Genomic DNA, 24,778 nt, shown 5'->3' on the forward strand with positions numbered 1-24,778 from the left:
TTTTCGTCCATGATCACCCCCCTTTTCTCTCCCAACCGTTCACCTCATCGCAGTTCCGATCTCTTCTATCTATTCCACGGTTATTTGATCACAGCCATCGACGTTTATCGGGTAGAAAGAAGTTTATCTTTCATTGGAAACTATGTTCAGCGTTGATTAGAAGGCTTGCTGTTCGTTTCGTTCATGCTTACGACAAACATCGTTTAGAAATAACTCGGGGAACACATCGGCGACGCTGTCGAGTTATATTGTATGTATTAGCAGCAATCGTCGCACCTGGCGATGCACACGAGGAGCGTTTATGTACACCAATAGCTGTTCCATGTCCGCTAGTCTACCGGCCGCGATGTAAGGGCTCAGCTGTTCGCGCCGTTTGTAATTGGTTTTGTGTGTGCACTGACGCTATAGCGATCCGACGAAGGCGGCAGTGGACGGACCTGTGGGTGACGGCGCTCGTAGCAACGGCGACAGTAACTGCCGTTTTCAACGAACACAGACTAAAACATACAACTCGCAGACTTGGACATTGGCGCTACTAAAACGATGCGTTTGGTTGCTCGGCGCTGCTTTAGTGCTCTATCGATGGGGCCTTTCGGTGATTAATGAATGAATAAAGGAAAATCAGTCGCGGCGGCGGCGGCGGCAGCAGCAGGAGGGTAGACTGCGGAAAAACGAGGAGGAGAGACAAACAGGAGAAAAAAAGGGAAGTGACAAAAAACAGAAATAGTCCTCGCAAAGGAACTGGATCACAAACGCAGAGACAAACGAGCATAAAACGGCCAGACAAAGCCGAAGAGCGATTAAGTAGGTACCAGCAAAAAGCGCAGTGGTATCTGTTGACGGAGGCAAGAAACTATGACGTTAACTCGGCAGTAAAGTTACCGCGCAGGAAATTTCAAAAAGATATCGTCTCCCGGATCTCTGCAATTGGTTGAATCTGCTGATTCAGAAGATACATGGAAGTGTATTAAATACAAGTCGTGTTTACAGGAAAAAAATTATGATGAAACGCCTCTACTAGCGAACGCGCACGCAGACCTCCCATGTTACAGGTTTTGTAAAGTGTCAAGCGACCCGCAAGATTGGGTGCACAATGCGACGAAAAGTAGCAGCCTGCTGCCGCAATGCCTGCCTGAACAAGGTTTTTAGTCGGAGCACAAGAAATCGCTTTATCAAACAGTAAATTACGTTCCATGTGGTCGCTAAACTGATCGGCCAACCCCGATCTAGCTCGTTCACATATCAAAACTAAGTACGACGAAGAGCTTCGTTAGAGAGACAACGAGTGTAACCAATTGGTGCTGTTATCTGGTCACTCGATATAAATTATTTTGTTGCCTTCGTTCTTATAGTTACAGAGCGACGTTGCAAAGTATCACATCCTATGTTGGTGATAAATTAATAGCTGAAATAGCAAAAAATGGCAGGTCTACATCGTTAAGAAAAAATTCACGTGGCTGTTATTTACAGCCGTGTGGAGGGAAGACATCGAAACCTCTGGAGTTGTTTGGGTGTCTGTGTTCAGAGCCGACCCTTAAGAGGATTTTTTTCGATTGTTTTGATCTTAAATGGTGTCGAAATTGAAGAACGGTTTGAGAGTATCCCTGATTTTTTTTAGTTAGCAGCGGTATCAGTGAACGATGATGTGTTACTGCCGTCGGGCTGGCTTAAATTTATAGTGTAGGGATACAGGTACACAATTACTTGATCACTCGCTAGGTTGGTAGCGATAACCCCTTTTTTCGGCCGCGTATTATAAACACGTAGCATTATTTTGTTAAAAACACGATGACGTAAGGGAAATAGTTGGACAGGGATGCGGTGAGAGTTAGTTGCTGGAATGAACTGCTTGTTGTTTTTTTCTTCGTTAAACCGCGCTTTGTATCGCCTCTCGCAGACTCTTATAGGGAAGAGTAGAGGGTTTTTTTTTGCAATTGAAGTTCATTTTAACCTATTTGGAATGTGATTTAGTTTGGTCGAGTAACTTTGTGGTGCACCATTAAAAGTCACTTGGCTGGCCATTCATCCTCGCTGAAAACCAGGCTTGATGCCGTTGAGGAAATGTATTTTAGAATTCAGAATTGGCTTCACGAGTTACTCCACAAAGTTAGCCTGCAAAGTTACAAAGAGACGGAAGCCTGTCAAGCAAGTACGTTGATTAATGTAGTAGTTTATCTATATACCATTGACTACTTGAGGTATTAGCAAACTAATAATCACGTTCTAATATGTGTTTCTAATGAAGGAGATCTTTCCAAAGACGATTTTATTCCTTTCTGGCAAAGTTTATCTATTCAGGAGTATGACGATTCTGAGTCCTAACGCGTTCTAAATAGTATCGGCCGAATCGTCTGAGTAGTAACAATCAAGGACTACATTTAACAGGGCATAAAATTACGATAACTGCAAGATCGAATCTGAAAAACTAGTAAGTAAACCTAACGATATCGAAAAAGCTTATATACTACAGGCATGTAGAGGCCTAATAGTAGGCAAAAAAAATGATACCTAAGCAAATACAAAATGAAATTCAAAACCATCCTGCATTGGAGCCTATTTATTAACTATAGGCTTTGTTACTTTTGATTTTTTTGCCATCTTTCATAAATTAGCCTCACAACAAAAGAGTATACGTGTACATGTGACCAGAAAAAAACGTTTCGCATAATTTTCTTACGGCGAAATGTATACGGCTGTTTCTTTTTCAGTACAAAACATTTAAAACCATGTCACAATGTCGACTTCTGCTGCATATCAGAACGAAGAAGCTCTTAATGCATCGGAACCAACTGATAAAGACATTCACCAAGATCTCCTATAAGCTATTAAATATTTTCTGAGCTGTATTGTATAATGTATGCTCTTAGTGGAGCCCTCCATGACGAACCGACTCGGGGGTGCAATAGCCGCTCAACGGGGAGTTAATATACAAAAATCACTTAGCTAACTACTATACGGTTCTGTTAGGATACTTGTTGCTAATTGATTAACATTGAGTACGTGTAGCCAACCAATAATCTTATATATATATATATATATATAGTAACGTCCTTAGTTAGGTAAGGGCCTGTAGCTATAAGAGGCTAAAATGAAGGCAAATATGTTGAAGGAGTGCTACTATCTCATGCACTGATTTTTATTACTTTATTAGATATCTGACAATTGACGGCAGATGTAGTCCCAATAGAGCTGAAACAGCCTAATGGATATAAAATGCACGAATTGTTGTCATTACTTATATGGGGTGAGATACTGCAAACTGGTAAGTTCGTAACTTCTCTTCATGGGTGCATTTGTTGACGATTTTAGAAATTTTCTATCGATAATCGTAGAATAACAATACACTAGAAGCTTAACCTCTAACAGAGCCGAAAAAAGTAACAGAAACAAAATATTTGAGGGTTTACGTTATCGCAGAGAAGTTTTAGTGCTTCACTGTTCATATTGGATAGTGAATGCAGGTCGACCATCATCTTCCCCAGCAAACCCATTGTAGATATGTCCGTACGGAAACTTCTGGCTCTGAATTTTTTTCCTATTGAATTTTCACTGAAGTAATGACATGATCTGTTTCCTTAATTTTTACACAAACATTCGCAAATATAATAGAGTCTGGGAATACAAGCGAAATTTTTTTTTAAACAGTAATTATTTTTCAGATAAAAATCTTCTAAATAGAAATTTAGCTTCATTAAACCTTTTTGTACCGCACCGTACTGCAGTAAAAGTCAATGCGTAATTTAATTTGGGTTTATTTCGCCACCAGTATTAACGTGATTCTCTTATCCTCTCTTGAGTATCGGTCCGAAGTCCCAATCCGGATCCCCTGGCGCTCACTAATCACTGTACTTTTAGTGAAGACACGAATACATTTCAAATAACTCTTGAATATTCTCCTAAACCTTAGTATCTCCATCTCTCTCATTATACATTAATTACTTTTTTTTTAATAGTTATTTCGCCACTGGACTGTAATGAGCGGTCATGACAATAAACATATACAAATCTATATAAGCTTCTAATTGTACACTAGCGCCTCGCATACCCCAAATCCGTTCAAACCCCTCAAAGTTATACATGCGTAAGAGGAAAAAAATCCTATCTTCCAGCCCCCCGGCATTTCGACCATTCGATGTTGTTACCACCACCTGTTCCATCAAGTAATTAGCACGCATTGGGTAAAGGTATTTGTCGACGTACGGTCTGCCTGTTTATCCGTTCGCCTATCATCCGCGCGCGTGTACTCTCTGCTATCATTCGTTTTCTCGTTTCTGGACTATCGAATAAGTATGGCCCCTCGACACTTGTAAGCGCGCACTACACAGGCAGATAGTAGTAGTCAATCGCGCACTGGCACTCCCATACTGCCCCGTTGTTGCACTCTGCCCTGGCAGAGGTAGTTCAGGGGGTATACCCTATCTTTATCTCCCCTTTTTTTTTCTCTGTCATTGTCAGAGCACGATGTTCGTTGCGGGGGGAGGGGGGAGCGAGATCGAGCAGGAACACGGTTTTTCCTTTTCGCTTTGCGCTCTGTCAGCTCTTTCTCCTTTCTGTCCCCCTTTCCTCTTTCTCTCCCTCTCCCTCTCCCACCTCTCTCTCTCTCTCTCTCTCTCTACGTTCCTCTCGGTCTCTTTCCTCGTGGCGTGTCCAAGTCTCTTATCGCTGCTGTCGGCCGATTCCCGCCAGTGGACGGCTGCAATGGGTAGCACGAGTAGTTGGCTAGGCTGCGGGTCGCGGGCGGTTTGCGAGGCTCAAGTGATGTCCAGTGGCCCGTCCTCACAGCTTCCCGATTACCCTCGTTCCCGGGAGTGGCTGATGTCGCGCGCGGGCCCCTGGACATCTGTCTATACGCACACATACTGTGTCCGATGAGCTCAGTGGCTTGAACGTTAAAAAGGGCGGCAGCGGCAACGACAGCCGTACCACTAGCGGCCAGTAGTTGTCAGCAATAATAATATCCAAGCGATCCTTCGTCGATGTCTGCTTGGATCGTATGAGTTTGCCGTCGTTGTCGTCGTCGTCGTCGTCGTCGTCGTCGTTGACGATGAGATCGACATCGAAAACACCATCTGCACCATTGCTACACTGCTGGTGGCAGCGGTGGTCATGGAAGCCGCGCGCTAGCATCAGCTGTACAAGCAGCAGCAACATCAGCAGTAGTGGTGTGCATCTGGGCTCCGCGTCATCTTTTTCGCATTAGGGCCGTCTCGTGTGTGAAAGATCTTGTGGACTGGATATCGCCCGATCACTAGCAGCGGCAGCATGCTCCTCTCGGGCACAGGGGTTGTCGTCCACTGGAACTATCGCCGTGGTAACGCCAATCGACAACGTAATAAACGCAAGCACTGGCAATAGTACATAGCTAGTAACTAGTGGACAACACAAGATTTGGGAGCTGCAGGCTGGCTAATGGGAATATGGGGGTTTGAAGAGGCGCGATTAAGCGTCGCTCTATCGGAACGGCGTTGTTCGTAATAAAACGTGGACGACAAACGTGAATAAGTTGTGTGTGAACTTGCGTGTGCATATAGTTTGTGGGTTAACCAGCTGCAGTTCCAACGAATTGACTGTGGCGTGTTCTGCTTCTAAGAGGCTGCTACTGGAAATGAAGTACAACATCCTGAAGGTGGCTGATGATCTGGTGAAGTGTTGTGATAACGTTTGCAGACGAGGTTTAATGAAAGGTAAATAGCCGAAATAGGAACGTTCACCTGGTAATATACCATAGATATGTATATGAATTTGTCTGTTCACTAGATATATATCTATGTAAAAAAAAAATAGATCGTATAGAAACTTTTTTGTTTGGTGACTACTAGTTTTGTGGGGTTAAAATCAATGTGCGTCTACTTAATCATGTGCTATGGTGCCAGGAGCTCGTCAGTTTATTGTTAGCCAAGGGTGTCGCGTGCAGTCGGCTAGTCTGATACGCTGAGAGCTTAATTTACTTTAGAGTTCATGAACGACTGCAGCTGGTATCGAAAAAATTAGATTGTACAAAACGAAGGGACATATAAGTGACCGAAAAAGGTATTTATTTCGTATTTCCAAGTGATTTCATGTATCATAGCACTGATCTGTGTCCGTCGACCATTACCTTAAAACGATTCGGCCATTTTAGGTGACTCGTGTTGCCAACTTTACGTACGTATATATATAACCGAAACCTGTATTTATAACTGTGTATAAGTTCACATGATACTAGCTGCTTATATAGTCACTTACACATAGCACAAGAAATACTTTTTCAGCAGCTTCAGCTTTAATTAAGGCGCCTTCATGTTAACGTTCGTAAGCAGGAAACGTCGACAGGTATGACATTCCTCGCAGATCCGTGTAAGGTAAATCCTCACAGATCACCCCGTATCGTATACATATAGCACACCGAATATCAATTTACTCGGCACCAAAAACAGATAAAATCTGATGGCTATATACCTACTTACTGATCTTAGCCGGAAAACGCGACAGATGAGTCCCGTTTTGCACAGACCGCCTGTCCGGATATGTGACGAATGTTGAAATCACCCTACATTCAACAAGTGATTACACTGCAAACGCCAAACAGCCTGTACGTCACAGAACCTTCACTGAGGGCCCGTTAAATAGCGATAGTAAATGATTAGATCCGATGGGTTTAGCTTAACAAAGACTGCTTCGAGTGGAAAACGCTCGAAGATAAAATTATCAACTTTGCCTAAGTCGATTGTTTTTCACGTAAATCTTCGACTCGTTGACCGGCGCGTTTGCATCATCCGCAGATAGACAGTATCTGATCGCCATAACCTTTATACCGGTTGTTTCCGATTCGTACATTAGCGGTAATGATTCAAAGGTCGGAAAGCGTGTTTCTTAAAAATCAATAACAAAAACAAGTTGCAATCTGTTTTCGATGAAAGTGGCTTGTCAGAGGATTGTCAGATTTGCGCCACCGGTCAGTGCGTACAGCAAACTGATTTAAACGCTAGGTTTAGGGTCTAAATCTGGCTTCGGAAATATTGGGTAATACAGACTGTACATTTTATAAATTTCGAAGCCTGACACGATATCCTGTTCGTCGAGCTAATAATGACTCTTGTTTCCAGCTAACGCTAGACACTACCTTGTCTCAAGTATATACTAAGCTTGGTTAATTATAGTTAAGAAAAAGTTGCAATAAATATCAGTGAAGGCGCAAAATGAACAATACGATCTTCGTTTAGATACAATGAAGCAAACGTAATTTTCATCGTCCGTCTTGTACTAATTTATGATATTCTACATTTGGTAACGACCGTTGTGAACTAATTGCTCATTTTAAATTGTGAGCCATGAATAGCTCGAACTTTTGACTCTGTCAGACCGAGCCCGTTCGTAGAACTCAACGCTAGTTGTCGCGCGCTGTTCTATCGTGTTCGCCTGGCGACGACTTCACTTTTCCGCAATGATCCGGCAATGACAACCACTTTGATCGCCGGAGCTGTGGGGCAGCCAATGACGTCAATATTCATCGAATAGAACGGAGTTTCGAAGCTTATACGACTCATAAATTTTCTAGCGGTCCTTCTCTCTCCCTCACTGCTCTTCGGATGCGGCAGAGGAAAAGCAACGAAGACGAAAAAGAAGTCTTTTCTGCACGTATCCGTACCCGTCCAACATGGCGATTCTATTCTTTAATATAGATATAATACCCTTATTTCGATGCACATATATACATGCACCCATATATTCAAAGGGTTACTACGTAAACTGATCATAGATAATAGTCTGTCGTTCGTTTGGCAATTTCTCGTTCAGTCACGTTGTCTGCAGAGGACGTAATCTCGTTTATGAACGGGATTCGCTTTCGAGACCCGGTGGGCAACAATCGGCAGCGATATCTCAAAGCAAGTGCTAAACGGTCGAACACTATTCTTCTAGTGTGAACTTAAGTACAAATGAGAACTATAGTATTTAAGGAACAATACGTTCATTTTCTGTCTCCACAAACCTCTTTGTCAGATGCTATAGGATTGAGAAAGTTAGTGTTTATCATTCATTGTTCTGCTGTTTTTCGATGAAGACAGATACGAGGACATGTTCTAGACGGCGAATGATGGCCGCAAAATACGGTGATCGCAACTGGAGTGTGAATAGATATACATTTACACAAAAATGTGTGCCTATATATAGATAGTCGTAAATCACGCCTGCAGAAAGGTTCAAGGCCTTTGGCACGGTAAGAGTCAGCTGTTAACGCACTATGAGTAGCAGCCTCATTAGAGACACTAGGCTAGCCCAACGTAAAGGATTACGAGCGAGCATAGAATCAGCTTGACATGGCTACTTCTATTAGTTCTAGTTCCGTGCGTAGTTTATAGAGCCCGTGAAAAATACCCTATCTGGACGACTGGATTAACGAGAAAAGTAACAGACATAATAGGTATGAAGTGGAACTCAGTGCAGGAGCCTTATCGACCTCGGCTCTGGTGATAGGCCTATGCTCACATCTGGACCGGAACCTTAGAGCAATATGATACGATAAAAGTCATGGAAACACATGCGTAAACAGTTAGGCTTGTTTTGGAATATTTTGTCAGTTACATCAACTACTTCTGGACTACTAGACATACAAGTTATTATGCAGAATCACGGGAGTGAGTCTAGACAGAGGCTTCAGGCTTTACGATCAGTCAAACTAGCTAGCCTACTGATCTCGCACAGGCGTTGCAATCACCTAAATTATAATGTATTGAAGTTCCGCTAACATAAATGCCTCCATGTAGATGGAGGATGTGCAATGGCGAAAAAACATTGCCCTGCTAATCGACAGTTGAGAAATCAGACGCAAAAGTGATCCGAACATCCCGCAAAATCAAATGTAAGCCGGCTCAAACCACTCATGAGAAAGTCCATGATAAATTGTCCTGGCACCTGGATAATTAGTGACGTACTAAGTAAGTGTAACCTTACTAGTAGAAGCGTTTTATCGTCTCTAGCGAAACACAAGCAAAATAGGATGGAATAATGGTATTTTCCGAATGAGTCAGCTGTGCCATCAGATAATGGTGTTTCGACTCACCACTTCGCTGGACATCGCGGGCCATAATTAAGCAGAAGCGCGCATATTACTAAGTATTGTAGTATACCAACTCCATAATCAGGATTCTATCCGCCTAGTACACTCACATTGGTAAGCTTTTACCCTCCATGTTACCTATTATGACATTGCAATATCGATAGCTTGACGTCGTATAGTACGTAGCGATAATGTAACCGGCCGCTTACTTCTGACGCACGTTAGAAATCGGAGTACTCCTAGCAACTTAAACGAATACTCCGACTGTTACTGCGCACTCAAGGTTCCCACATACGCTTGTACATTTACGTACCTCATCCCTTCGGGCTGCAACGAAATAATGTTTGTCAATGAACTCAAGAGGAACGACTCGTTTCGAGCTATATTTAAACAGGTCATTTTATTTGCTCTTCAGAGCTATTATTTAAGGGCCCTTATTCGTTCTCACTGTAGGCAAACATGTAGGTAACGAAAATTCTCTTTTTTAGTAGATGTTTATTTTAGGTTGTGGCCAAGCTAATCTCAATATAGGCACAATATGATGTTTCTATGCGCTGAATGAATCATTTACTGGTAGAATACTATTACCGCACGTTTTATGCCCGTCAAAAAATTAACTATAGAAGATAATAATAATTAGCTTTCGGAACGAGCAAATCGTTGCATTAATATTGGTCGGCACTGCCGTAAGTATCGCAGTAATAACACTGCTTCTTGTCTCTTTTTTCCATAACAACTACTGCCAATTTGATAAGAAATATCGAATTAGAGTACTAAAACTTTCGCTCATCGAACGATTAAATTCGCGGAGAGACGCACTGGACTTAATATTATTTTTCTTTGTATATTTCTTAGTGAAGCCGCTGAAGCGTCCGTTGTCATCGCACTTCGTTTGAAAGGCTGCATGATAGTACGCCGACACGCGAGTGGTAAATCGTGACTCGACAGAAGACGCCGGTGTATTCAATAGGAGCGGTATCAGGAATGTTACGTTCTAACTGTGTGTAGAAAAGAAAGGGGTAGCAGCACATCAGCGCAAGAGGCAACGTCCAGAAAAGAAAATTAGTCCCTGACCCCGTGCGATGCTGCGATCGCTCTTCGACTATAGAAGTGATGCCATCGAGTGAGATAAAAATCTGACTTACCATTTGACGAACCTTCATTTCCAGTCATCTATTTAGCTCCTGGACGTTTCTAGCCATTTTTAGCAGAGTTGACGACGAAATATAAACAAAATTAGAATAGGCAGCGTTCAAAGGCGCAGGGACCTAGTGGCGGCCAGGCCAGAGCAGGCCAGACTTCAACAGACATTTGATAGAGCTTACGAGCCGTTTTGTGAAAAGAATTGAATACCGAAAGAAACGGACCGAAAAGAGCGGTCCTAGTTTTAAGGACCAGGTGCATCGAATCACTTGGAAAAAACCTAGGCAATTATGATATGTCAGCGAATAATACGTTGATGCTATTTTCACCATGAGTCAATGAAGGGAATATGAGTTGAAAGGAAAGGCAAATTACTGAATATGATACATGAATGAAACAAAAAAATACATAAGCATCAAATAGGTGCCTAATGGACTAGCTGGAAAGTTACATTTGACGACATAAGCGTCGTAAGGACTATGCGTTTCAAAAAAAAAAAACTCATGTTTCAGACACAAGTTGAGAAGATATGAAAATCAAATGTTACAAGGGTTAAAGAAAATACCGACAGTTAGTTTATGAACTAAATGGCAACACACGTCCGTACGTCCTTTCCTATATAAAAGAAATAGTGAGTTCATGGAGGCTTATCATTGGTGCCACTGGTTTACTCACCAAACCCGATGATAATCTGCTTCGGCAATTACGTACACACGACAGGACACCAGACCGAGATACCAGTTGCGTGCTCTCGCTGCCACGATGTACCCAGGTCGTCGCTTTGTTTGCTCGGGCTTCAGGCAACCAGTTAACGTGGGAAGAGTGGAAATCGATTCGACCAATATAAACAGCGAGACAAACGACGATGGTAGCAGATGTTCTCGGAGCAAAATTAGGAAGGGAAGCTGTAAAATTGCCAGTTTACATACAACTGTTATTAGGCGAACACGGAAGCTTACATTACCGTAACTTCTCATACTACTGCAAAAGAGGCTAAATTGAAACTATCGATTAAACAAGTTAGCTGTTCGAGGTATCATCGGCTGTGTCGCGACGTCGGGACTATGTATTTAAGATCAGTCTGTAGGCTAATCCTAGAATGGGACATGGATAGGTCGTGTTAATAGCACGGTTCGATGGAGCGTTAAGGCGCGAAATCATCTGTGAGGGTAAATTCTGTAGTAACGACCCGTTCAGAGGGTTCGAGGCATTGGTACTCAGCGCCAATGCTCATCCTGAGGTAGTCTACTTTTCTTCTATCCGATAGCCCGAAAATCATGGTAGAGTTCGACAAAAGGCATTAAGTTAACTTTACGAATCGTTAGATTTTTAAGGTCGCATCCAGAGGCAGACATACTGGTACAGTACAATGTGACATCCCCTGCCAAATCTCTGAGCGGAAGCCCGTAGTTCTAGTAATAAATTCAGGATGTGAGCAAGTTTTATAAGACTAAAACAGATCCGACTGAAAAAGATAACTAACTGTTAGGATGAAGTTACCACGGGAGAGTTAGTAAGTTGTAAGTACTTGGCAAATCAGCATAACAACTGCAGTCATCAGTGATGAACTAACCATTCGTGAGGTTCTATTAGTAGCAGTTTTAAGTAGATTGTATATTTAGTTAACGTCTACGAACTGCCCAGGATTGATTTCGTTCGTCGACCTTTCGGCGACTCAGGAAGCGGCACGAGCAAGCGGTCTGTGATCAGAAGAAATCAGATACATGTCAAAACAGAGAATGGCATTAATTGAGAAAACGTTGGTACGCCGTCCGAGTTGCCTGACACAAAAAACAGTTTGCTATGGATGCCCGACGGATGCATTATCGAAATCAACTACATATACATCAATGACGGGCCCTAATATATAATAAATTGTATGACTTCAATCTGAGTAAGGGCTCAGTGTCGTCGATAGAGATTGCTAAAATGGACAGTAATAGAGGCGGCGCGATAGCTACCAACGCACACGCAAATTACGATAAGAGTGGTATTAATCAGGGAAGAAGGAGCACAATGGATGGTAGATAGAGAAGCCATCATAGCATTGAATCAATTAATAGTAATTATATTTTTAAAGTCGTGTTGATAAGAATAAAGTATGACCGCCTCACATAGGGTGCGGCCGGGAATTGCAATCGGTGAGTACATCGAGGGCCGGTATGGCCTGTTGTGGAAAATCGCTTGTGGCTAGACAGAGAGCTTCCATACGCTCAATGGCCACCACAGTGAAAACGGTGGTTGGATTTCTGTATAAAAAGCCTAGAAGGTAATGGTAGCATGCCAAGGGGAAGAGGTGGCGATTTCCGAAGCCGAGAGATGGAATCAGCAGCTGGCAGCGTATGCCATTGCTGTCGCTCTCCGACATTGGAAGTTAGACCTCATCGAGCGAAGTAACAAAGCAAAGTTCCTATCTGGCTATTCTGCGTTTTCCATCATTAGTCTAACTGACCATTTCTGACATACCCTAGTGCTGATCAGTGATCAGAGTGTACCGTGCGCTGTGGATAAGCATCTTAAACAGCGCCATTACCGCAACATATAAACAATCGATGTTTGCACTTATCGTTGGTCTGCTTCAGTGTAGGCGTACTGTTTCATTTATCGGGGCGTAGCAATGCCGCTAACAATGCCAGAAGGCTGTTGCACCCACTGGCGATGTCTACGGAAACCAAGCCAGTGCCAAGGGTCAATATCTCCTCGTTAATATCATTATCGTTAGTACAGTTTAACTCAGCAGTCATCAAGACACAGTCCATCAATAATGTACCTTTAAAAGCTATTCTAAGAGCTTGAAAAGTAGACTCGGAACCACCAGAAAAAAATCACTCTTCCTGCAACTGCTATTAGTCAATTTGACTCGATGTGGTTATACAGAGCGCGATAAGATACTGACATCACCTAGGCTGCAGACGGTACCGGGCCTGTTTTTTGCGAAAATCCGTAATTGACGCTTCGAATCATAGGCATATAGTTGGCTCACTAGGGACCTTAGCCGATATGGCGGCTAAGTTCGGCAAGTATAGATAACCCGCCGCTAAAACCAGAAAAGGACTAGAAAAGATTAATTATGAACAAACACTAGCTTGTGTTACATTTGCGTTGACAGATAAATATCGTAGTAAAATACATAGAGATAGACAGGAGAACATTGGGTATGGAAAATCGTTTGTTCGTTTACCGCAACGCATTTCGGTTGGATAGCAGCGCCTACAGCTGTATGGATCGAACGTGTTTTGTGTTTGCGATTGTCAACAGGTGACGACATAGACGACGATTAAAGCTGCAAAACATCAAAGATTTTTAACTTTTTAGTCACGGTTCTGATGATGCTCGGTGCGACATTGTTGTGAGGATAGGCGTAGGTTAGGAACACCCCCTTGCCTGCTCGATCTATTTGCCTGCGTCGAATACGGAACGCGTTGGCACAAGGGCACCGGTAAACGTTCATCAGCGGTGCTCACGCCTGAGAGCTCACAGAAAACAAGCATAACTTACCTGTTACTGTGACGGGGTACGGTATATCGTTATTGTCCATTATTACGCCCGATCGGGCGTAGCAAACGTCACAGATGTAGTTGCTATCGGGCCACAATAGCAGTTGGCGATTGGTAGATCAGTGGAACGTAACGAGTGTTCCTTGAGTGTGTTTTGTATTATTGATTCACTATGGATACTATAGGGAGAGGCTCGTTTGCACCTGTCAGGGCATGCATGCCTTCCCATTAAGTAAGTGAATCGGCTTTAGGTATATTACGATATGTCGCCGTAGAAATATGGTACAGTATCGCAGATTATTTTGCTATATATTAAGTTATCTTGGTCAAACGTATTATGACGTACGCTGCGCATGCGTGTTAACTAGTTGATAGATCGAGTTCGCCTCTAGGGCATTTCCTCTACAAGCATGCATGGATTGTATCGCATAGAATGACTAGATGTTTTCTAGTAGTCATAAATCACAATGGAACTTGTGTTCCAATTATGATCCCGGGAGTTTGGCGACGCTGGTGACGCGATAACGTACACCGAAGATAAGGCGTGTCGTCGTGCAGTCTAAACATATTAGGAATTCTAGATGTGGCTTTTGTCAGGCCTATGTTTGGCATATTTGGTTCCAATGAGTTCCTCCGCTAATATCGGCTGTAAAATCTAAATTGTAGTAAGTTGATGAAGCCGACTCAGGCTGTATCAAATGTGACCCATATGTTAATTTTGATATCGCGACCCTATCTCGCACAGTTTGCAGAATAGGGCAAACAGCTACACTGTATTTTATATGAAGTTATTATATGGGTCTATAGCGTTGAAAAAAAAATTTAACTGATTTAATTCATCAACGAGATAGCGGTAAGGCAGTCCTCTATTGAAGACGAACTGTGATCGACTACTACATAAGAATGATTGATACTAGCTAGATTCGACTAGACTTTTCTGCCATCGGTACAGATACATATAATATTATCAGTATCATATTGTCCGTGAGTTACAAGCCTTTCAAACAATGACGATTTAATGATAAGCAAAGCGCTTTACCCTGAAATCTACCAGTACTAATAGCCATCCTTTATCCTGCCCCAAGTGAAAAATTAGCTTTCTGCTTAGGTGATTCTGGGAATGGGCATCTGGCCAATTTCAGATCGAGTCCGGCAGCTTTTTGCCTTTTCATTGTTCATTCAAAGAGTCAGATCTATGGCCATTAGTGGCTAGTCGAAGTCGTTACCAGAGCAGTCATACAAGCTACACATACATATCCAAGTGAATTAGCTCCTATCAAGGCTGTATTTTGCGATAGAATAAACCGCTTCGATAGCAAGAAAATTAAATATCGAGCGTAACGTTGACTGCGAGTTGAATGATAGTACAGAAATGACCAGCCGGCTTGATACAAATTTACGCCAACGAATTAAACGCAATGCACACTTCATAGGTGAGATCCTACTTAAATACAACATCATTTCGTCATAGCACTTGTTCGCGTACTTACTTTTTGACTACCTTCTCCCTGAGAAGGCAGCACTGATAGTTGCCACCGTCCTTAGACTGTTGTACACCGGGAACCCCAAGGCTATCCGCGTAAAAGGGACTGCATACAAAAAGCGTCGTTTGCCACACCCTGTAAACCGTAGGTATCATTTTTGCTTCTTCTTTTTGGCGAATCTGTAGACTCCGTTCGCTACCAGGAGATAACTTCAAGTTTTCTTGTACCTTAAATCATTGAAGTTTGCAAGACTTCAACACAATAGGCCAGCTCCACACGTGATCTACGAAGGGATCACGTCGTTAAAGCACCCGTTCGCTGAGTTGCTGGAATTTAAGCAGGTGAGCTCGAATGGCCCTTAGGATCATCTTAATCTTAGGCATAATCCTTTTCGATCCCCTTTTTACCCAAAGACCTAAAAAATAATACGTCTTACGACAATCAACGGATGGTAGACAAACTTAAGGAAGATATCCATATCGCCATCTTAGAGATTAGCGAAAAAATGGCCAAAATCTGACCTTGAATAAAGTCAAAGGGACCACCTGCCTTATTGATGTTTCAACGAGTCGAGTTTGCCATGGAGACACTTGGTTACTGCTTTTATCGGCGTCATTCTCTGACCGTTGAGACAGTTGAACAAAGGACAGTTGAACCGGGCCGAAGGTTTGGAAAATGGCTAAACTTGTACGATAATCGTTGTATATATTTGTCAGATATTGCATAATTCACCTATACTGTTGGCTATCGTTCGTATCTGTCGAGTAGAGCGGAAACACTTGAAATTTCTTCAATATGAGTGTAAGATTTGCTTTCTTAAGCCTATCCATAAGTGTCTCTTTAAGTACCAAACATTACAAGGACTTGGAACTAGCCAGTTCTTCACCGTGACCGTTATTACCTGGAGACTAGTCACGATCGCCCTCGGCTGGCTTCAGCGTCGTTCATGAAGAACAACTGTGTTCAAATAATCGGCACTCGTCCAAGTCAAATGGTAGATTTCAACTATCCCGAGGCATTACGATATGAACCATCGTACTATGAGCCGCTTAGAATGGCTACGTCGATTCCTCAGCTGTGTTCCAGTTATGAGCATTTTTAGCAACAAGTTGCCGCCAACACCGTATCGTTGACAAAGCAATCTGCATCTGTTAATACGCCGCCAAAATAAACACACTATTTTGCCATGATCATTATGTCCCGCCGACATCGCTGCCACTGCTGCTGATAATGATTCTGCTGGCACAAAATGTCGAATGGAGCGTCATGAAGATGGAGAATTGTTGTCGTTGTTTCAGAAAATAATCTATGTAACGATCGCGTCGGCCAGAGCGGGGCTGTAGACACAGGCGGCGCGAGAAAATATGGTTAACCGGCGATTACTATCGTTTCGTCTCCCGGACTCGCCTTTAATAGTAATAATAACAATAATAGTTCGAGATGACGAAGGAACGATTCTGTGAAGCGGACATTTTCGACTCGATTGCCTCTGTTTAATCGGCGCTGGCACCGCCGCTGCTGCCATCAGACCCACTAAATGCTGCCCGTTACTTCGGTATAGCGTTCACGCGATCCGACTCGAAATAGTTTGATGTCTTTATCGTGCGAAACAAACCAGACAACTGACGCGGATACACATGTATATATATATGTGTGTGCACGGACTGGACGTGCGCTGTCGGTACGTCTATTGTCGATGTATGCAGAATACGCACGACCCTTCGTCGGTTTTTTTCTTGTTGGTATAACACAATATATATAATCCCTGTTGATCTACTGTCTGTAATCGCCGGTTAGCTTGTTATCCTGCCGTGTTATCGCGTGCTGCCGAGCGTATGACGAGCAGTGATTGCGTGTACGGGCGTCTAAATGTACTTGTGCATTATGAGTTTGCTTGTTGATATCGTGTATGCGCCAGCGAGCTAATGCCAATAGCAGACGAAATTGTAGCTAAGCCTATAGAGATAACGTAACTGCCAATCAATTCGAAAAGCAACGTACGCAGCAGGAGACCGCGAGAAGCTTCATCTGCCACTACTAGAAACGTATCGAGTCTGCTTTTGTCACTGCGAATGATCTTCTTCGTGCTCATGTTAGTTTTGTTGTGAACGTCTGTGCCGAAACTTCGTACTTATATTTAAGCGTCAGAGTTCATCGTAGCCGAACGGCTATGAGTGGCAACCAGCCGGTGAATGATAGAGTCATCTTTTAGCTAGAACCAATTCGGGATGCAGTTATAGCTTGACTTAGATGAACGGCGATGTGCCGGCTTCTCCATGTGTACGTATATGGATACGCATATACGTATAACAGCAGCAGGCGTAAATGGCACCATAAGCCATAGGTGTAATGAAGTCAGACTGTTGGTATTAGATAAAGCATTCGCTTAAGATCGACAACGACCACAGAGGAACGAAGCTAAGAGTCATCTCGTATTTTCAGTTTGGGCGCGTCAAGGTACACTACATACTGTTAGCACTATTGGTAACAGGGCAAAAGTTTCTCAATTATGCTCGCTATCACTCATAAAATTATGTTAATTGCACAAACGAAGCTTGGACAGAACACGCTCGCCCAAGTCCCGTTAGGTCATTTTTAAGTTAGTGTTAAGCTAGTGTTTTCAAGCGTTGCGTCCTTCTTGGATGCAGGTCTTCTGGCGTTCGTTCGTCCGATACTTCACCTTTGACTCTGTATTGATACGCATGAGCTCATTGAGAGTGGCACAGCATACTGCAGCTGTATGGCAATGGAGAAGAATCCAGGTTTATGCTTCGATAAACTTTATGACACGAGGCAGATATGAGACAAAAATTCTACTTGCCTACATAGACATCGTTGATGAAGTACGTCTTATTTTCCCTGTTTTTAATATAAATTTAATTATCGATTTATAGATATCGGAAAGTGAAGAATAAACAAGCCACAATCTGCGACATCTGAACGTATCTCGTAAATAAAAGGGATATATGACTAAAAAGATAACGTCATGGGTGAGATGACCTTTATTTCTTGAGAGAGTACGTTTTTTCTAGAGTGTATTTTCCAGCTGACAGATAGCACTTTAGCTTGGACTCGTTGGACGGATCAAGATGGCGGACTAGTGACAGCATATTTTTTTAACTGGAGCAGCTAATCTGTTTGTTTCAAAAGAGCATTCGAGATGGCGCCACTTAAAATGATTAGAAATGGCCACACAAAGCCAGAGTATGGCCATATTTTGCTGTCCTAATGGTTTCGAAATAAGCCAGCGACAGATTGACTGAGAACTAGCTGACGGAACAACCACTGAAATTAGCGCTGAAGTACATACGTTACCCTGACAGACAAAAACCATGCTTGATGCATCTTTAGACTGCAAAATAGAAATTCGGCCTGTTTATTCAGTTAACCACATCGATTATCGTTCCAAGTAGATGCCGTCGTTATCTCTGCTAGGCCCAAATGATCTGGTGAATTCAATAAACCGATAGGTCTTATTTGCACATGAATTGTTAGCATTGTTAGTCCATGAACCCCCCCAGACTTCGTCTTTTAGCCGGCAAAGCCCTACCTATCTCGGGGGGTCCATATTCAAGAGCCGTAGCAGCACCAGCCATCTTATTTGTAAGATGAAATCCAAATGGATGGAGTCTTCGTTTGCCAATGAGACAGATTCGATTTTAATCTATACATTTGATTCGCCAGCGAATTAAAGATATAGATTGAATCGATAAATGAAAAAAAAAACAGGCAAAAACAATCAAATAAGAACGGTCTCGAGGGTCTAGAAAATTTCGAAGGTCCTGGTAGTGGTTCAGCGGTAACGTATTTGTTACTAAACGTAAGGACGTATAACACGATCTGGGTTCGAACCGAAACAGAGACGTACTCTATTTCGTGTTGGGAGGAACCAATCGTCTGAGGCAACGCTTACCGACAATACTGATTTATATGTATTTTTATACTTACTGGGCAGAAAAGTGGGTTCCAAAATAAATTGGGGTACAACGATCGGCCCATAAACGCTGCAAAACGATGGCAACTGGATCCTATGTCCTTCGAAAGCTTTGCCTCATGTTAGCTCTGTTTCCGAATCGTTGTTAGGACAAAAGCACCGTTGGCCGGCGTGTGATAGAGGTATGTGAACGGTGTGAGCCTTCGGTTGACGTCAGTGGACGTGCCTGAATCAGACTGATTAGTCCGGATCGAAAATGTTTGTTTTACGTACCAAAATCGTTTAGAATTATCTTCAACTATAGTGATTTAGGGAACCTAAATGAGGTATACTACGATACTTGCTTATTAGTCGATCGGTATAATCGAGTTCTATATAGAACTCGACTTAACCTTAGAACTTACCTCATTAAAACTATCGCTCGTTCGTCGTTGTAATGGAATCGAATAAAATCTTTCACTGTGTACGAACAAAAAAGCTCTAGTCTTCAGTCTTACGTACTGATAAAAAGAATCCCGTACGCGGTGCATATGCTCTAAAAAATTGGCTAATGAAGCAACTTGTTCTTCGAAACAACGCCAACCCCATATTCTTTTAATACCCTTAATAATAAAGCTCAACGGAAACGTCTGAAGACAAAAAACGTTACGCAATCATGTATGTATTTATCTCATAATGCCCAACTTATATAAGTGAATAACTTGTTATCGGTGTCGATGCTATCACGGGTGCCCGATGATGTCTACGATGCTTCTCAGTTTAAAAGCAAAGAGAATGAACATTTTAATGGTCAATTGGCTTAACCATAATTTACTAGTTGTTAATAGTTTACTAGTGTACAATAGGTGTTGCCGGAAACAGACAATTGATGAAATCCGCGTCATCCGCACCTAAGATTGGTCTGAATTTTAAAGCTGGTCTAAAGGATTACATAATACCGCGAGTTTCTGCTTTCCCTAGCCAAGGATTTTCGGTAACCTGTAACTGCTGAGTGGCTGCAGTGCTGGATTTTGGAGAAAGAGGATTTTGTACAACCTATCTCTATTATCGATGAGAAATTATGCATCTTTGCCCTTTGCACCGTCCGGCGTCTCCTGCAACCATCTATTACCGGTCACACCCCAGTGATATCGTACTTTTACTCGATGGCTGACAGGTAACTTGTCTCTCTCGGGGGAGGCCTAATGAAGTTTGCTTGCCAACGGTCGTTTACTTTAACGGTCAACGCGAAAGCGAAGCGTCGGAGCGGTCCAAAATAGCTCCAGCGATCATCACACCGTTGACGATTCGTGTCAACGTTCACTTTAGCTCGTGCTAGTATTAGTCCCGATGAGCTGCAGCGTTAGAAGATACTGCTAGTGCTCACCACCAACGACATGTGCCCGTTGACTCCAGCTAGTCGCTCACCTCTCTGCTTGCGCATCTATCTACATGAAGGAAGGTTAACGGCCATATGAATTACGTTGGCGCTCATGCCAAGATGAACTGGATTGGCAGAGCGGACGGTTGACGGCTGGACGGCTCTGAACTATAGAAAAGGGGGCGAAAACGAGGAGAGGTAATTCTATGATACCTTACCATTGAATTATGTCTGGGAGCGGATCCTTGTTCTGGTCTTTGTGCCAGATGGTACGCAAATCGTTCGGCAATGGCTACTGTCCTATATTTTCTACAGAACGGAAACGCATGTTACAGTCTCAATGGTGGATGCGATTTTTGGAGAGTCCGTTCTTATCGTTGCCTCTTTCAGCATCCCGCTTCTTTTTTTTTTGGCTTTCCCTAATAACGAAACTCTTTGACTTGGATAGCAAACAATCGTGCACACAACGGCCATGCGATGTACGAAAGAGCGATTAGACCTACACTTATTGTTCGCACTCGGACAGATGATTTTCCATGTTGTTCTTCAATTGAATACGTACACTGCCAACCAGATGAAAGATAGTTAGATAACGGCACACGCACATATATGAAAAGTAGACGGATAGGTCCTCGGGAAACGGATTATCGCTAGGCGGCTTTATCTTTGCTTATATTGTGATGAATCTATGAGAGGACGAATGCTGGAGGAGTCGAGTATGAATGAAGAGGGGTGCCAACTAGCGTCAAGCAATCCACAACTGACTTTCTAGCTGACATTCGAACGATTCCAAAATCGAGAAAAGTCTCCTGTTTTCACGATGAATTACCGATTAGTAATAAGAGCTGTAGTAGTACATGCATATTATAGCTGACAACAGCGGGGGATTTTTACAATGTTTACATTGGCACAGGATTATGACAGTCTGCTTGAGAGGTATTCGTTTTGAGAAGCAAAACAAGTCCGTTCGGGAGGCAGGAGGCATAAATCAGCTGGTATTTTTTGCCATATTGATTATGTAATCTCGCCGGAAACGTTTTTGAGTTTTACATCTGCTGTTATTGCTCTTAAGCATCAGTTGGAACGATTGGCCCCTCCAGCACCCAACGGGGCGTATCTGTACTGGGTTTAATCGCTTAACCGCTTCACGTATCCCTAAGTTGCACTTAAGTGAACTGCGTGGTCTTGCGGTTCCCGTGGCTCTTACATGATCCTTCGAAAGCATACAACACACAGTATGGAAGCTCAGAAGGTTAGCTGAGTGAATTTCTGCTTTCAAGGCTCGCAAGCTTAGTGCATTGTTAATTATTACCAGTATATAATAAGCGCTTCGTTTCAAGGCTATGTATGTAAAATTCGATTACAAAAAGCCGAAGAAACAGAGCCATAAGCTGCTAAGATGTAAAGGCGACGTTTTGAGACCACTGAGGGGGCAAACTGCACAGATTTATTGTGTATATAATATGCATGTTGTTTTTACTAACTTGCAGCTTGGAATTATTGAATGGACGTGGAACCATGCGTTACTGCATGCTCTTCAAGCCGCTGCGTTGCATTGGCTTGGTCGAAGTTCGCTTCCGAAGCGTTGCCCAACAACAACAGAATGACAGTAACGATAACCACAACACAAAGAACGAATACTAAGCTGTCAAAAACAGCAATATACAATTGCCTGGTCCGTAGCGTCTCAGACTGTGCCTGCCGCTTTTAAAGAAAGTAGACGCTTTAGGGAGCGGCATTTATCGCAGTATTACACATATACTTCCAAGAAATACCGAAAAGAGAGACAGTGGGATGAGTCGATAGCGGGCAACTCGTGATTGCTGAAACCTCTGTTCAGCATTTATTTTCTTCTTTTTCGTCGCCGTCTTCTGCTTCTCCACAACGAGATGACGATCATGAATCAATCACACGGTGAATCCACAACGGTAGTAGCGGCGGCGACTTTGGCTATTTCGAAACGAATGCAACATTACACACAGAAGGAAATGGACCGATGAACGTACGGACAAACGACCGAAGCTGAAGACCAAAAGAGAGTTAAGAAAGGATACATACACGATTGGTGGGTCTAAAGCTTTATTTTTCCTGCGCGCAGGATCAGCCACTCCGTAACCGGAGCAGGAGCAGCGACGGTGATCGCGTATCTTGATGACAGATCGCTAGATCTGTTAGAGATGCACAATTACGTTATTGGTCTAGATCGAGCTTTACGCGCTGATCGTGGCTTAAGGTGGCTCGGAGAAACCGTAGTCTTTCAGCAGCACCAACAGGCTGGTGAAAGGCACATTCCCATACCGACCAGAAGATGTATCCGATAGGAACTTTGTCCTTTGTTGTTGTTGTTGTTGTTGTAGCCGATGATGACAATGAGTGTTCCTTTTTTTTTTTGTTAGTAATGAACCCTGATGGAGCTGAACGGAAAGATAATCTACACACAGATGTATTCGGTGGCTTCTGAAGGGTTCTTTTGAGTTGTTGCTGCAAACATTTTTCTATCCGAAGTTTTCATTCAACGAGGAACTCTAAACGTGTTAATTTGAATATGAATGAGGATATACATGTCTTGAACATCAGTCGCCCAATCGTTGACCGAGCACAAATCGGTGCTGAGAGGTTTCGGCCCATTATACAATGCCGACACGTAAACACAGATAAGATTATGATGTGGCATCGTTTCACCCGTAATCTGCGCTACATACATCTGCTTAAATTAGATAGCCCTTAGAAAAAGTGATCGATTATTGCCTTAGTACCTGGTGATGTACACTTGATTAACGACTATGATACAGACTAAATAGTGAAACTGGCATACCATCTTCGAAGCAAAAATAGAAAGACACAAACGTCCTATAGCTGTAATCGATATTTCTAGCGACGGTGAAAAAGGCAGGCCGTCTATTGAAGCCGATTAGTTCTGAGTAGTTTTAAATTGCCGACTTCTAGCGTTTGCTAAATCGCTTCGGTGGAACGAGGTATTATCGTAGGACAGTACTATCAGTTCTCGAGGGTTCTTTAAGGATTCTTTACCATTCAACTATACCATACTAGCGTAATTGGGTGCGACAACCGTTCGAAAGAATATGGTGTACTTATCTTTGGCAGTGTCTGATATGGTTCACGATATAATATTTAGCACCCCAATAGTAGCCATTTGCATTCAGTAATAGATCCCGCATGAAAAATCGAAAATAAAAATTGATTTTTTCTTTTCAAACTATCGGCTCATCTTTCCTTAAATTCGTCTTTAAAAGAACTAATTTTTTTTTTTATTGACGACGGTTAATTGTGCCTGAATATATTGACGGCCCGAGTTGAGGGTTTACGGACAACTATCTGCGCCTTATACTCGGCATGAAAGCAGTATAAAAAGCACAGCGGCATTTGATAGCGTTCCCGCTAACATTTTAAAGAGCCGTGCTTGAGACCAGCCCTTAAGGGAAACAAGCAACAACGTTAAGTCCTACGACAACGATTAATGGTCAAGGCACAATGAGTAATTCTCTCAGACAGGCTATCTATCTCAAAAATTATTCCGTATCACATAATATGTTGCGTGCGTTTGTATCTTTAAAAGGTTTAAACTCTTTTTCCGAATGTGTATATATATATATACATATATATCAAACAATTCTCTCACCAACGTATAATTTAACTGCTACAATACAATTAACATAAAAACGTAGAATCTGAAATACATGCTGAACGAGCATACATCAGAAAAAATCCCTTGTACATGCACAAACACGAATCCTTCTAAATGAGCCACATCCGTCGATCTGAGCATGCATGTAGAGCCCTAGATAAAACAAATAGAAACGCAAAGAATAGACAAATGCCATCCCTCGTCGTTGATATGCGTGACGCTGATATGCGATATCATTTACTGATAAGGGTTGCACACTCGCATTTACACACACATACACGCCGACAAATACAGAAAACTATCAAAGGGACGCAGTCAACGCAAGCGTATCGACACAAACAATCAGATCCATGCGCACACGACGTCTGAAATGTCTTCTTCGCGTATCGAGCCGCCGACTACTGCACGCAGCGGCAAGAAGCGCTCCTATATGAGCGGGATATGTAGTCCTAGGGGCGGCATGTGGCCACCGATTTGGACGGTCTCTCCTGTTGTCTGTTCGCGCACATCTCCGCGATCTGAGTAAGCGGATCTTTGCGATCCGAGAATGTGTAGAAGGACGTACGCAACGAGTTGAAAAGCAAGAGAAAAGCTCCCCGTCGCTGCGCGTTCACTACTTAGTCATCTTGTTTGATGTCTGCTCTCGCTGCTAACACCGCGGCCACCACTGCCACCAC

At 42.8% G+C, this 24,778-nt stretch overlaps 2 protein-coding genes across 6 annotated transcripts in view; one reads left to right on the forward strand and one right to left on the reverse strand.

Annotated features, from left to right (window-relative positions):
- The window catches only part of ush (Zinc finger protein ush), a 97,377-nt gene that overhangs the window by 16,590 nt on the left and 56,009 nt on the right, over positions 1–24,778 (forward strand). The window lies entirely within an intron of this gene.
- The window catches only part of LOC111268257 (uncharacterized), an 89,567-nt gene that overhangs the window by 6,217 nt on the left and 58,572 nt on the right, over positions 1–24,778 (reverse strand). For 4 of the 5 annotated variants that reach the window (XR_002685087.2, XM_086971610.1, XM_022847134.2 and 1 more), the window contains one exon: positions 10,856–11,085. Coding sequence is in view for 4 of the 5 variants with exons in the window: in XM_086971610.1 (XP_086827736.1) it covers positions 10,856–11,085 (230 nt within the window). In the remaining variant the exon portion in view is untranslated. Of the gene's footprint in view, positions 1–9,391; positions 10,232–10,855; positions 11,086–24,778 lie in introns of those variants that run through there. The other variant, XM_086971611.1, reaches the window with a different exon arrangement.

This window comes from Varroa jacobsoni, unplaced genomic scaffold (genome assembly GCF_002532875.2).
Source record: "Varroa jacobsoni isolate VJ856 unplaced genomic scaffold, vjacob_1.0 scaffold_1269, whole genome shotgun sequence".
NCBI lineage: Eukaryota > Metazoa > Arthropoda > Arachnida > Mesostigmata > Varroidae > Varroa > Varroa jacobsoni.